General features: G+C 41.3%; 1 protein-coding gene across 4 annotated transcripts in view; it reads right to left on the bottom strand.

The window, feature by feature from the left end:
- Positions 1 to 4413: 4413 nt before the first annotated feature.
- Positions 4414 to 14093, bottom strand: part of LOC129170667 (protein phosphatase 1 regulatory subunit 29) — a 77386-nt gene continuing 67706 nt past the window's right edge. For all 4 annotated transcript variants that reach the window (XM_054758417.1, XM_054758419.1, XM_054758418.1 and 1 more), the window contains one exon: positions 4414 to 13202. In XM_054758417.1, the coding sequence (XP_054614392.1) occupies positions 10725 to 13202 (2478 nt within the window). In that variant the 3' untranslated portion in view covers positions 4414 to 10724. The remainder of the gene's footprint in view (positions 13203 to 14093) is intronic.

The following is a 14093-nucleotide window of genomic DNA, read 5'->3' as shown; positions in this document are numbered from 1 at the left end:
AACAACCACAATTTGCGCAAGAGAGAACTCATAAGTAAACATACCGTAAATTCCGCTGTATAAGCCGCTAAATGAAATGAAAACAACCCAACATTTTAAAGTTTTCCCATAAGGCATTGCACCTGAGCAACGCATTCATTGGGGCGCTGCAGTGACGTCAGCCTCCCTCTGTGCTCCACTGATACTCCCTAATCCATCTATGGTGCTTGTCCTCCAATTAACTGCTCTTCCGGCAGTAATGCATCATGGGTAGTTGTTAAAATAGCTGCTGTTACCTGTAACCTATCTTTCCTCGGTAGCTTTTGAGTGTCAAGCTGCTGTGTGATGATGTTTAATGTTGTTTGTAAGATGAAACCGTGAGTCAGACTGTTATACTGAGTAATGACGTCCTGCAATGTCCAATGGGTTGACAAGCTCGTCGTGAGTTTATTCATAGCCACGATATGTCACGTGGACACGTGCGGCTTATACGCCGGAGCGGCTTATATATGAGCAAATCTGTTTTTTCCTCTAAATTTAGTGGGTGCGGCTTATACACCGGAATTTACACTAATTATTCATAATTACAAAGAATAATAATAAAAAAAGCTTAAAAAAATGAGCCCCTACATTTTTTTGTTTCATCGTACATCCATTCATTGTACACAACAATATATTTTTTTGTCTCTCAAAAATACAGAATCATGCAAATATACAACTTTTCTTTGATGTAGCACACCTTTGGAAGCGTTCTTAGAACATTTATCACCGCATGGCATAAAAGCCAGTCCCATGCCCCCCCCACCACCACTACCCAAATGAAAAAAAGATGAATTGGCAATAGGAAGTACAAAAACACACAACATATCAACAGCTCAAGCTGAGTAGAAAACATCCATTGAAGCTTTTTTTTTCAGGTTTTCTCTTGTGTACAAAATTCACATATTTAACAGATTCTTTCAGTCTTTTGTCCTTCTTTGGAAACGGAATCATAATCCACACATGGGCCGTGGAAGTGTAAATATTTCAAAAGAAAAGTCATGAAAAGAGTGGGAAGTGCTCTTCTGCTCATTGGTTTGCCAAAAATAACACTTTTGGAGAGGCTGCTGAATGTAGAAATTCAACCACACTTGACTTATTTTCTTCACATTTAAATGGTGAATTTAAATGCTAAAGCTAAAGGTTCAATCTAAATGCCAAATTTAAATGTGTAAATGTTATATGTTAAAGCTCGATCTAAATGTTATAAATGTGAATGTTAAACATAAATGTTAAACACAATTTGAAATATAAATGTTAAATATAAATGCCAAATCTAAATGTTAAATCTAAAATTAAATATAATTGTAAACGTTAAATCTAAATGGAAAGTCCACATTTAAATATACATCTACATGTTACATTGGATTGTAAATGTTGAATCTAAATGTTGAATCCAATTGAAATGTAAAATCCAAGACATTTGAAATGTAATAGTGGATTGTAAATGTCAATGTTAAATTTATATGTTCAATCCAATTTTAAATATAAATGTAAAATACAAATTTGAATAGAAATCTAACTTTGACATTTAAAAGTGCATGGTAAATATCAATGTAAAATCTAAATCCTGATTTAATCTAATCTAATCTAATCCTAATTTAAATAGAAATGTACATGTTAAATTAAAATGTACGTTAAACCGAAATGGTAAATCCACATGTTCAATCCCAATTTAAATGTAAATGTTAAATCTTCAATGTGTCGCCAAGTGTAAATCTAAATCGAATAAATCTTTACAAAATATGCGAATAGCCCGTGCGTCTCAGGGCACACAGCATTAACATTATTTCTTATCGCACCAAATATTTAGCTTTACACTCGGTGACAGAGTCAAGAACATTGAACATTTACATTCACCGTTTAATGTGTCCCTCAAATGTGAGGAAAATATAGTAGGTGCCACGTGATTGGCTGGCAACCAATCCAGGGTGTACCCTGCCTCCTGCCCAAAGTCAACTGGGATAGGCTCCAGCTTACTCGTCACCCCGATGTGGACAAGCGGCATAGAGGACGGATGACTTTAAATTATATTTAACATTTATATTTATATTTAACATTTAGATTCACCATTTAACTTCCACCTCAAAAGTGAAAATAATTAGCAAAATGTGAGGAAAACTGAGCTAAATATTCAAAATATATCAGTGTGCACCAACTTGCATGTCCCGCTGGAAGCTTTTTGTGAAATCTGAGACGGGAAATATAGCAGAAAATAAAAATAACCTGCGTATTTGGTTTGGAATATACGAGCTGGGTTACATAATACTTGTATGTCTCGAAAGCTGTCCAATCAAGTGCTTACTTTATGCACGTTAGTTCTTTCCCACGCAGCCTTCGGCCCCTGAAAGGATAAATGAGTTGATAATTGACTTGATAAAATGAATATATATCTTTTTTACCAGTCTATTTCTGTATGCTAACTGTGGTCTGACTCTTCTATGGTATGACAGGACACACGTGAGACGGTGGCCTTTAAAGCGCGGCACACAATCCCACATAAAGTCAACGTCCCGCTAGGGTGGCCAGGTGGTATTTACGAGCGGAATGGGAGCCAAGACGGGACCGGTTCAAGCCAAATGGAGACATCGAAGCCCCACGTTTCTTGATTCGAGGGGGGCAGGGACGGTATCAGGATGATTCTAAGCTGGAACCATGAAGAGATGGGATGTCTCCCTTTAGCGCGATCAATCGATCACACCAGAAAATAAATCTAAGATGGTGAATCTGAAACGGACAGATGCGTGGTGAGTTTTGTTTGGCGATGAACATGTTCCGTGCCAACACCCAATAACAGAAACGCTAAGCGATCCACACCAAAGTGCTCATCAAGTATCTTTAAAAAAAACGTCTGGAGCAGAGTACGGAATCACCAAGTGTGAAGTCTGACAAGGACATGAATCAGTGCTCGTGTACGCCGCATAATAACCAAGCATTTCTTGTTTTTCTTTTTGCCGCTTGGCAGATTGGGAGGACGCGTGGGAAGTGTTTTCATTGTCAAGTGTGAAGACTGACCAAGAAATCAGGAAAGCCATTTGTCTGCACGGAGCAAGTAAGAGATGACCGAAACGCATTCACACCTCATAGATTGCTCAATAAAAGGCAAGCCGGATGAAATCCCCTCACTTGTAACTGACGTCCGCCTTCAAAGAAAAGCAAACTGAAGCATCCTTGGTGGCTCGTTTGGTGCAGACTAGGGCTCGGGCGATCGATTCACCGAACGAGCCGTGCTGGCAGGGCGAGCGTACCAGAGTTTGTCTGAACCGAGCTAAAACATGCCGAGCGAGAGCCCTGAAGCCCCAATAACCCACCCAATCGTCTGAAACGCAGCAGGTCATTGCTGGCCTCGTCTGAACACCGCATTGGATTACGCACGCGACCTCTTCTTATTGCTCATCTTTTCTTTTTGCCCGTTACACCTGCCGCACAGGAAAGTAGTTGTGTTAGTTTAGTCATCGTGTGACTCATTCTGACTCACTTGCCTGTGTTGCACAGGGGAGACGGCATGTGAAAGTTGCAACAATCAGCTCCTGGTCATACAAATGAGATCTGCAGCTGGCCTGAGTGGGACGGCTTAGGCTTTTCAATAATTGCACCGCGGCGTAATGACGCAACATAATTTAATTCTTTACAAATCGGCTCGTGCTCCCACTGCTTTTGACTGGCCGGCCTATTTACGCCAATATATTAGCACTACCTAGCAATAACGATACAGAAGCCCCCATCCATCCATCCATCCATCCATCCATCCATCCATTTTCTATACCGCTTCTTCCTCATTAGGGTCGCGGGGGCATGCTGGAGCCTATCCCAGCTGACTTCGGGCGACAGGCGGGGTACACCCTGGACTGGTCGCCAGCCAATCGCAGGGCAAGCTTACAGCACCTGGTATTCCCAGGCGGTCTCCCATCCAAGTACTAACCAGGCCCGCCCGTGCTTAGCTTCCGAGATCGGACAAGATCGCAGAAGCCCCCAGAAATATGCTAAACTGCAATTGATGTTGTTACTGCATATTTCAATTCTTTTTAAATCACGCCTTATAAGATAGAAGCAATCAAATATGAAGTACTGTAATTAAAAAAGGTGACTGTTCTCATAATCACTGTTTTAATTTGACCAGCGTCCAAAGTGCGGCCCGTGGCTCATTCTTAAATATCATTTCATGTAATTTAATTTAAAAAAAAAGGAAATTTACAAGAATAAAATCAAAATATTAAGATTAAAACAAGAAAATGTTTTTTCACGAGAAGAACATCGTAATATTATGAGGAAAAGTTATAATATTCCAAAAATAAAGTCAGAATATTATGAGAATATTATATATATATATATATATATATATATATTTATTATTATATGTATATTTTTATATATATACATATAATAATACAAACACAATTTAAAAATGACAAAATAAAAAAAACAACTGTAATTTTACAAGAATAAACTCAAAATATTCTGGCTATAAAATTGAAATTATGAGAAGAAAATTCACAGCAATAACATCAAAATATTAAGTTGTGATCTAACAAGAAAAAGTAATTTTAAAAGAAGAACATCGTAACATTATGTGGAAAAATAACGTCATTTTACTGGCATAAAGTTGAAATATTAAAAAAGAAAAAAAAATGCTTTAAAAATCTTTATTTATATTATATTATAAAAGTTTATATTATGAGAAACAAAACAACAAATAAAGTTATAATTTCTGGAAGATTAAGTTGTGGAAAAGTTATAATTTTACAAAAATGAAGTCAAAATATTATGGGAATAAAAATGTCAAAGAAAACAATAACAGAAATGGAAAAAAAATGGCTGTAATTTCAAGAGAATAAAGTCCAAATATTAAGAGAAAAAAGTTGTATTCTAAAGAGAAAAAAAGTTGCAAGACTAAGCTTGTAATATTATGAGGAAAAATAAGGTCATTTTAATAGCACAGAGTTCAAATATTACAGAAAAAAATGAAATTTTTAAAAAATGTTAATATTATGAGAAAGAAACAAAATGAAATACAGTTGTGACTTTTGGGAAAATCAGGTTGGAGAAAAAGTTAAAATATGATGGGAATAAAGTCATAATATTACAAAAAGAAATTTACAAAGACTGTTGACGAAGGAGGTTGAAATATAAAAAAAAACAACCAAAAAAAAACAGCAAAAACCGGCAAAAGACCAAAGTTAGTTATTTAAAAAATTCATACAAATATTACACTTTTATACAAAATACTGTTGGAATGATTTGCAAGCCCCCTCCCCGCATTACAGACAAGACAACCTGAGGATCAGGTTACTCAGCTTCCGCTAGGTATGGAGGCTGTATCACAAAACGCAATTGCCCGTATTTGTCATGTAATGAGAAGTGATGTCCTCCATCAGCAAGTACTCACACTTCTTTAAGGAGCGCACCAACACAATTTTTGCGTCATTGAATTCCATTTGTATTTCCACCAGCAGGCTTCCAGTGATGTCGGTGTCAACAACAGGCCTCATTTGAATAAAAACACAGTTTTCCTCGGTAGCGATGGGGGCTTTTAACGCTATAATTAAAAATAAAAAGGTCACTCGGCTTCAGTCGGATGTTTGAAGTGAATTTGAAAGGCCTGAGCAGGAGAGCACTTTCTCTTTTTGCCAATTCCATCAATAAAAAGATTTCCCTTTCAGATTGAAGCATGAAATGAACTTTACATCATGTGAGGACACATTTCATTCAGTGGCAGCTCAAATGAAGCCCCCTCCTGAAATAAGTGAGGACGTGTACATCCACTACCTACACACTTCTAGAAACTTGCTTTGGCAGTCCAAGACACCAAATAAGGAAATCCTGTCCCATAAAATGGTGAGCGTTGGCTTAAATCACAGTAAGTTGGCAACCTTTGATGATCCCAGGTAGAAGAACATGTTCCAGGAACAATGTGCTTATTACCTTCTGCATCCTAACTGAGATTGAAAGCCTCTGATAAACCAACTCATGCAAAGCCAAAGAAAAAGCAGCGTGTGTTCTCAGAAGAATTTGGTCGAAAATCGTAGGAAAAGTAAGGCGAGAAAGCAAAAAACACTACACAACACGAGTTATAATATTCTTTGCCTTTGCTAGCAATTTTGGGGGGGCCTTAACGTGTCTGAAAACTCACCGACGTCATCATCGTCATGAGATTTGGTGGAGACGCTTGTCAAGACAGGACGCACAAGAAAAAGTCTTCCTGGCGCAGACCAGGGGTCGCATTTTGACAAACTCCACCTATGGACTTTGACCAAATGACCAAATGACCAATCGGAACCACGGATACTTGACAGCTGGCTGACGGTAGTTTGCCAGCAGGTTTAGGCTGCGCCTTTCTGTGTGGGTAAAAATATTCTATAAATATGTAACTAGGTTTGTTGAGATATCTAGTTGAATACAAAGTAATCCTTCGTTTAGCGCAGTTAATTGATTCCAGACCCGACCGTGATAAGTGTATTTCCGCAAAGTAGGACTCCTTATTCATAAGTGGAATATTTTCCCTGTTAGAGCATAGAAAACCTGTTTACGACCTTCTACATACGGTTTTTAATATTATTAGAGCCCTCTAGACATGAAATAACACCCCTATAGTCACCTTTACACTCCTATTACCCAATTTAGTAGACATAATAAGAGAAAATAAGACATATTGGACATAAATAAGACACAACATCACTCACACGTTGAGAGAGTTCCTTGTTCTTTTTTTGCGGTGGCTATTGTCTCATCATTGCAACATTCCCGACACCTAGTGACCAGTGTAGAATATTACATATGACGTCTTTGTATGCGTCTTCTGAATGCCTTATGCGCTCATTTAGCCATTTTTATGCTTGAAAATGCTTCATTTAGGCCAAGAATAGGTATAATTTGCTTAAATATGCATATTTTCTGACTTATAGGCCGTAGTCAACCACGAAACCGCCATCATTTATTAATTTATTGAATTTGAAAAACATTTTGAACCGGAAAGCAGTGAGGGACAAGTGTATATTTGATTTGAGTTGTGATAGATATACTGTAGGTATAAATATATACTTTATAATAATAAATGGATATGTCACCCTAGACGCCTGCGGGCCACGCTGTGCTGCGCCTGCAGGCGTCTAGTTGTAATTACAATCTCATTTAGACATGCAAAATGTCAGTGCAGGTGTGAAAGCCATTTCTTGCAAATATGGTTCCTCATGTAGTTACTACTTTACACCAGGAGACGGCGGACATCTGTAACTTCAATCTGAGCAACGTAGGTGGCGTGTCTATGCAAAGTTTACATGTTTATAGACTTTGAAGCCCGTTGCTGCACGAACACTCGCCATGACAGTCCACACGCAGCATACTCGAGACGATGCTTTGCTTTACAGTGTTCGGTGTGGCAGGAGGGGACGTGGTGGGTTGTCAAAACACTGCTAATGGTGGGGGGTAGCGGGAATGTAGAACCCCCCCACAGAAATACCAGCATATGTGGGAGACCCCTCGGCAAAAAATACACTAATACATAGATATGACGTGGGAATACAATGACAATGTTTACAGGCATAATAAATAGATGGCTGGATGGATACGTTCTATCTATCTATGTAATAATAGCGTTTGAGGCAGCAGTGGTGTTCAAGATGTCGCTGTAAATGACGATGATGAAGGCTGGGTTTGCTTGAGAGATGAGGAAGAGTATCACAAATGGATCAGACATTTTTGATGAGACGGTATTGTGGAGACTGACAAATTCTGAGCATGGTGATGTCATAATATGCACGTTGGATGAGTAAATTTACTCCCATCACAAAGGTTGGTTGATACTGATGATTTTTCTCATTTCCAGTATCGAAACAGTCATGTCAAAGCTGAAAAAAACCTGGTATAAATAATGAATGATAAGGATTTCATGGTGACTATTGGGGTGTTATTTCATGTCTACAGGGCTCTAATAATGTTAAAAAGCATATTTAAAAAGTCATAAACAGGTTTTCTATGCTCTAACTCCAAAGTCTTCCGTTTATCAACATTGAATCCAATATCACGGAAATTCTATTAGCGCGGTCCGGTCTGGAACCAATTAATCGCTATAAACGAGGGATTACTATAATCAGTTGATGGTTTGTTGTTTTGATATTTGGTCATTATTTGTTTCTCCCATCCCTTGTAAATCCAATAGTAAGTCTTTAATACTTATTAATACGCACTTCTTTTTGTACAAAATCCCACTTCATTCCTCTGAGAACCGATTAAGAAAAGATGTTTGGGAAAAACAGGCCAAAGAACCAAATCAAGATAGTCAGGAAAGAAAGAAAATTGATATTTGTTTTTTTTTTTTTTGCTTTAGCCTAGGTCACAACCGGATGTGCGATTTTTGCCGTTCCCCAAATCGCTGCATTTTTTGTTTGTTTGAGAAGAACGTAGTTGTGGTGACCATGAAGCCGTAAGGTCTTGACAGGCATGGAGGATGTACGAAATATCTCAACGTGCGTTGGCCGCACTCATTACGTATGTGGGGTGCACGTGCGGCGCACGCACACATACGAGTCTGCAAGTGCGACATGCATAAAAGTTGACATTTTGCCCAAACCTGACATCAGCAAAACGCACAAAAGACACCCATTGGCCGTACGGATGACGCACTAAGACGTACAGAGTGCAAACGTTTGTCTTGCAACCTGAAAAAAAGAGTTTGTTTGACGTGACAAAGAACCTCTGCGGCCGGTCTGCGGTTCGAAAATTCGCACGCCACACACGCCACACGCGCCCCCGTGCGTTTCTTGCCTTTTTTGCACGTAGACCGGCCGAAGGAGCCCGTACGACCGGTTGTGACTTAGGCTTTTACGTCAAAGCTTTGCTTCTTTCCCTTCCACCTCCTACACTATGTACAATCAGCCTGCTTAAGTGGCTCAAAAGCAAGACAAGAAATAAAAAAACTATTAAAAAAACGATCTCGAATGTCTCTATAAGGAATTTTTTCTGGAGGTTTAGCCCTAAATAGAAATACGAGGCAAGGATCACTTGAGTTTTTCACATTTTACGGTAGGAAATAGCCAAAAAAAACCAATGGTTTCACAGCAGTTTGGGCAGTTTTCCTTTGCAAAGGAAAAGGCAAAGTGGATCACGGTGGTAAGTAGCAGCAAGAGGCCTGTGCTACTGTAGAATAGTGTGTCTGGAAAATAACTGCCGTTGTTTGCGCATTCATCCATGTGTTTAGTCATGTGGCGGGGGTTATACATATCCACACATCTACTAGATATTCACAAGTATTCATTAGAATCAATTTGGGCGGAGACGATATAATCTGACAAGGCATGCCAACACCCACTTACACTGACCACTGTGCACACACACACACACACACACACACACACACACAAGGTGCAAGCGAACATGCCCATCATGAGATGGATAATTGAGTCACTCGATGTTAGACGGTAACTGAAAAGAGGTGTTGGCAGTCATATTTTCCTACTAAAGAAAGGATTTGGAATGTACCGGGAGTGCTGTTACACTTCTTTCCCTTGATTTGCATCACTCATTGAAACGTACAATTACGGCAATTAGTAGGAGTGTCACAAGACATGATGACATGATTTCTCGTTCAGAAAAAAAAAAAAACTGTCTCGTGGGCACTAGGCTTGGAACGATTATAAATAAATTCATGAATCACATCATAAATGAAAATGAACTTCATCATTTTGCCGGCCTCAATATATCGCCGTGTGCATGCGTGTGTGTTTTCCTCATCTCATCATGAGGCTTGACTCTGTGCATTGGTTTCAGCACTTTGGCGGGTTTGTTCCACAGAACTGCGGATTCTTAGGCATACAGTCGCTTTGTCTCGGTGGGTGGAGGCGGGGCCACCAGCATACACACACAGTGCAAAAGAGTGTAGCCTCGTAACAAGCAATGCAAGGTAACGTAGTAGAAATTAAATGAGTACATTGCAATATATTATTATTTTTCATATTTTTTCATTGTACTTTTCTTAAAAGAAATGTTAAAATCTCGTCACGTCTCATTCTCGTAGACCCAATCTCGTATGTACTCAGTGTCTTGTGACACCCCTATTAATTAGGGTAAAAACAATGGGTGAACCACCCAATTTCTGGTAATGATTTAACGTTATACCGCAGGTTTCCTTATACCATATTTTTTCTTGTACTTCCTGTGCGACAGTTGCTGTTGAAATGCAAATATCTCAACCCCCCCTCTGGTACGTGGAGCCTGCATTTGACAACTCTTCACTTCCACGCCGCTCTAAATATACCCACGTGCTGCATCATGTCAACCTCTCAGCTGAAGCGATGAGCGTTCCCGCTGAACACCGGTGACTTCCTGACGAGCACACACACACACGGCACTGAGTAAGCACGGTCTAAAAGATCACAAAATGTGACCCCACACAAATATTATTAAATTGCACAGTTAGCGTTTGCTCCCTGTGAGATCAAGAAAAGCTGTTAAAATATTCCAGAAGCGGTGCTACCATGAATTGTAAAAAAAAAAAAAAAATTGTGAGTTACGTCCCAGGTATCCCAGGCACGGTTGCACAGTCGGTGCTTGAAGCACAATATGCTATACACACACAGCATGCCGAAAAAAACAAAAAGGCAAAACAGTGTCCGACATTTTTCTTCCCGTTACCTTTTAAGAAGGTTCTCCGTCCCAGAAAGGGCAAGGTAGAACCAGAAGTAAACAAACAATGCTTAATACTGGTCCCCCAGTCAAAGCTTCTGCTGTGCTGATACACCCTTCCAGTAATCCAGGATGTCATGCAGGTCCTCGCCTTTAGCAAATTGCACCTTCTTTCGAAGGGCATTCCCGGCCGTTACATAACAGGCCTCATCACGCTGGCCTTTACGGTAAGGACGAAAGCGCTCCCAGATCCTCAGCGTGCTCTCTGAGGAGTACTCGGGGCTGGAGGAGTAGCCGGAGTAGCTGGAATGGTGGCGAGCCGGTGAAAGCTGGGAGTAAGACGCCGCATCCCGACGGGAGCGTGACAGCGGCTTGAGGAAAGAAACCCTCTGGGCTGGGGAGCCCTGGTGGGAGCCGTCGTAGTAGAGAGCTGGGACGGAGTGGCGGTGCTCTGAGCAGTGGTAGTCCTGCTGAACATCCAACTGCTGCTGCTGTTGCTGTTGATGGTAATGGTGTGGGTTTTGGTTTTCCTGATGTTGGGCACCAACACCACCACTGTCGCAACCACCGCCGCCCCCTCCAGTGCAGCTCATGCTCCCCACTAACGGCAGTCTTTCCAGGGGCTCCCCACAGCCCACAGGACTGGCGCGGTCTGAGTACTGTTGTTGCTGATTGCAGGCATCTGGGCTCCTCGGCTCTGGAACATCCAGGCTGTAGACACGAGCCCCGCCGCGCTCCCTGTCCCGGCCCACAGAGCCACAAGAGGTGGTGCTGCTCTGTTTCTTCACAGCATTTACAATCACCACGGCTGCATCTGCACTCATTTGCCGTTGAATGGGGCGTACAGCGTTGGCTGGCGGTGGTGGTCTGTAGGGAGGGGTGACGACGAATCCGCCACCACTGATCCCCGGGCGCTCAGAAAGCGGGGTATTCAAGGCAGGGAGCGGAGGTGGAGGTGGAATTTTGTTAACTGGGCACGATTCCGCCATCCCTTGAGGAAGCGTTATTAATCCCCGGGTCAGAGCGGACGTGCTGTTTGGGGGTGGGGAGGTAGGGTTGGAGGAAGGCGGAGGATTTGGAGAGGATCCCGAAGCCGCGACGGCTGCTGCGTCTAGCTTCAGTGCATCAATGCAGTTGTTAATAATCTGGTTGACTTTGTCCACCTCCATGGCAATGGTCGAGATCTCTGATGCCGAGCCACGCCCATCGTCCTCCGAGTCCTCTCCAACATCAGTTCCATCATCGTCCCTTAAATCGTCCCCTCTCATCGCCCCATGCCCACTGTCTCCTCCGAGCCTCTCCATCCCTGCGCCTCCACTTCTGATATCCATGTAGTTCCCTTTACTCGTCATGGCCTCTGAGAAGGCGGTGGCCATCTTTTCCACTTGGGGGATGGAGGACAGTCTGGAGGAGCTGGTGTTAGCTGAGTGAAGCATTCCAGAGCTAGAGGATGTAGACATAGGTAGCTTGCCCCCATGGTGGTGGTGATATTGGTGGTGGTCTCTGGAGTGGTCCTGCAGCTTGTGGACTGCCGCTGGATCATTTGCAACTGCTGCCGCCACCTCGGGTCCGTAGCGCATTTCCAGTATTGTTTTCTTGACGCAGATGGACTTCTTCTTCTCGTCATGCATCCGTTTCTTACGTAGACAGTAGTAGACAAAGCCCAGAACGATGAGCATGCCAAACAGGCAGCCCACTATGGTCATGATGTAGTGCGTAGTGGTGGAGGGCGTGGGGAGGATGTTCTGAGACCGGGTGGAGAAGGTGAGGCAGGTGTGGTTATATCGTTGAGAGTTACGGATGGATGCCACGCAGAAGGTGTAATTGGTGTGTGGTTTGAGCTTGCTGAGGGTGATCTTTTCCTTGTTGTTCTTGAGTGTCATGACGTCAGACACGTACGTGTGGTTGTATTGTGTCAGGATATACATTTTGCTGAAGGGCCTCGGGATCTGGACGATGAGCGAGGCGGACGACAAAGACACCTGATGGAGCTTGATGCTGGGAATGAAGCTGTTTTCTATCCCTGTGGAGGTGTTGGGCTGGTGGTAAGGTCCCACGCCACCATACATCTCTGGAACCATCCCAGATGGACCATCCAGGTCTGGCGGGAGGGACGTCATTCCAGGAATCATCACCCCGTCTCTGCAGTGGGAGTTCAAGATGTTTTTGGCATTTCGACCAGCATGGCCGGCAGCAGTGGGGCTCAGTAGGGGAAAGCCAAACATCTCCCGGGGCGTCTCGCACTGAAGACGATCATAAGTGTGCGTGACGTTGTTGAAGGATTCCAGCCAGATAAGGAAGCTGTACAGATCGCAGCCGCAGTGGAAGGGATTTGCTGCCAGTTCACAAACCATTAGGTGATTGAGAACGGTGAACGTTGATGGATCAATCCGGGCAAGTTTGTTGGATGACAGATCAATGCTGCTAAGGCTGGGGCACTCCCAGAATGCATTGCTGGCAATAACCTCGATTAGATTATGCTGGAGGAATAGACATTGCATGCGGCTGAGTCCTCTCATCATGCCCTCTGTTAGGTTGCTCAGTTTGTTGTAGCCCAGCTGAAGGACCTGAGGAAACACAAAACCAAGACAGAACCGCAATAGAACGTTAGTACCTAAATGTACCCTGATACACTGTGACTTTATGGCAGGGGTGTCCAAACCTTTTCCAATGAGGGCCACTTACTGAAAAGTGAAAGGATGCAACTTTGCCAATTAGATATTTTGTAAAGCAACACATGTTGACATGCTAAAAAGTTATATATAGTTCAAGAAAAAACTGCATCATACTACTAAAATGATATTATTGTTCCACATCATATGACAAGTTCATTCCCGTAAAATTACAACTTTTTTTCTCCTTACAATACAATTTTTTTCTGTTAGTATTTTGACTTTATTTTGGTAAAATTACAGCTGTTTTTTTTCCCCATTTTTGCTGTTTTTTTAATATTTACCTACTATTACAGCTTTGTTCTTGTAAATGTTTTTCCCGTAATTGTGACTTTTTTCCCATAATATGTTGCCTTTATTTTCATAACATTAACTTTTTCCGCAGCCCAATTTTCTAAAAATGACAACTTTATTTATTGTTTTGTTTCTCATAATATTACAACTTTAAAAAAGTGACTTTTTCACTTTAGTATTTCAACTGTATGCTAATAAACTTATTTTTCCTCATAATATTACAATGTTATTCTCAGAAAATTATGACTTTCTTTTTTCTCTTAATATTTTGACTTTATTCTTGGAAAATTACTGCAGATTTTTTTTTTTTTGCTGTTTTTTTTATGTTCTGGTTAAATTGTATCTAATTTACTTAATTTTTTTGTTTGTTTCTCATAATATTTCAACTTAAAAAATAACGTTCTTTAATATTTCAGCTTTATGCTAATAAAATGACGTTATTTTTCCTCATAATATTACAATGTTATTCTCATAAAATTACGAATTTTTATG

This window comes from Dunckerocampus dactyliophorus, chromosome 18 (assembly GCF_027744805.1).
Source record: "Dunckerocampus dactyliophorus isolate RoL2022-P2 chromosome 18, RoL_Ddac_1.1, whole genome shotgun sequence".
In the NCBI taxonomy this organism is placed as follows: domain Eukaryota; kingdom Metazoa; phylum Chordata; class Actinopteri; order Syngnathiformes; family Syngnathidae; genus Dunckerocampus; species Dunckerocampus dactyliophorus.
This window is presented reverse-complemented; position numbering and strand designations above follow the sequence as displayed.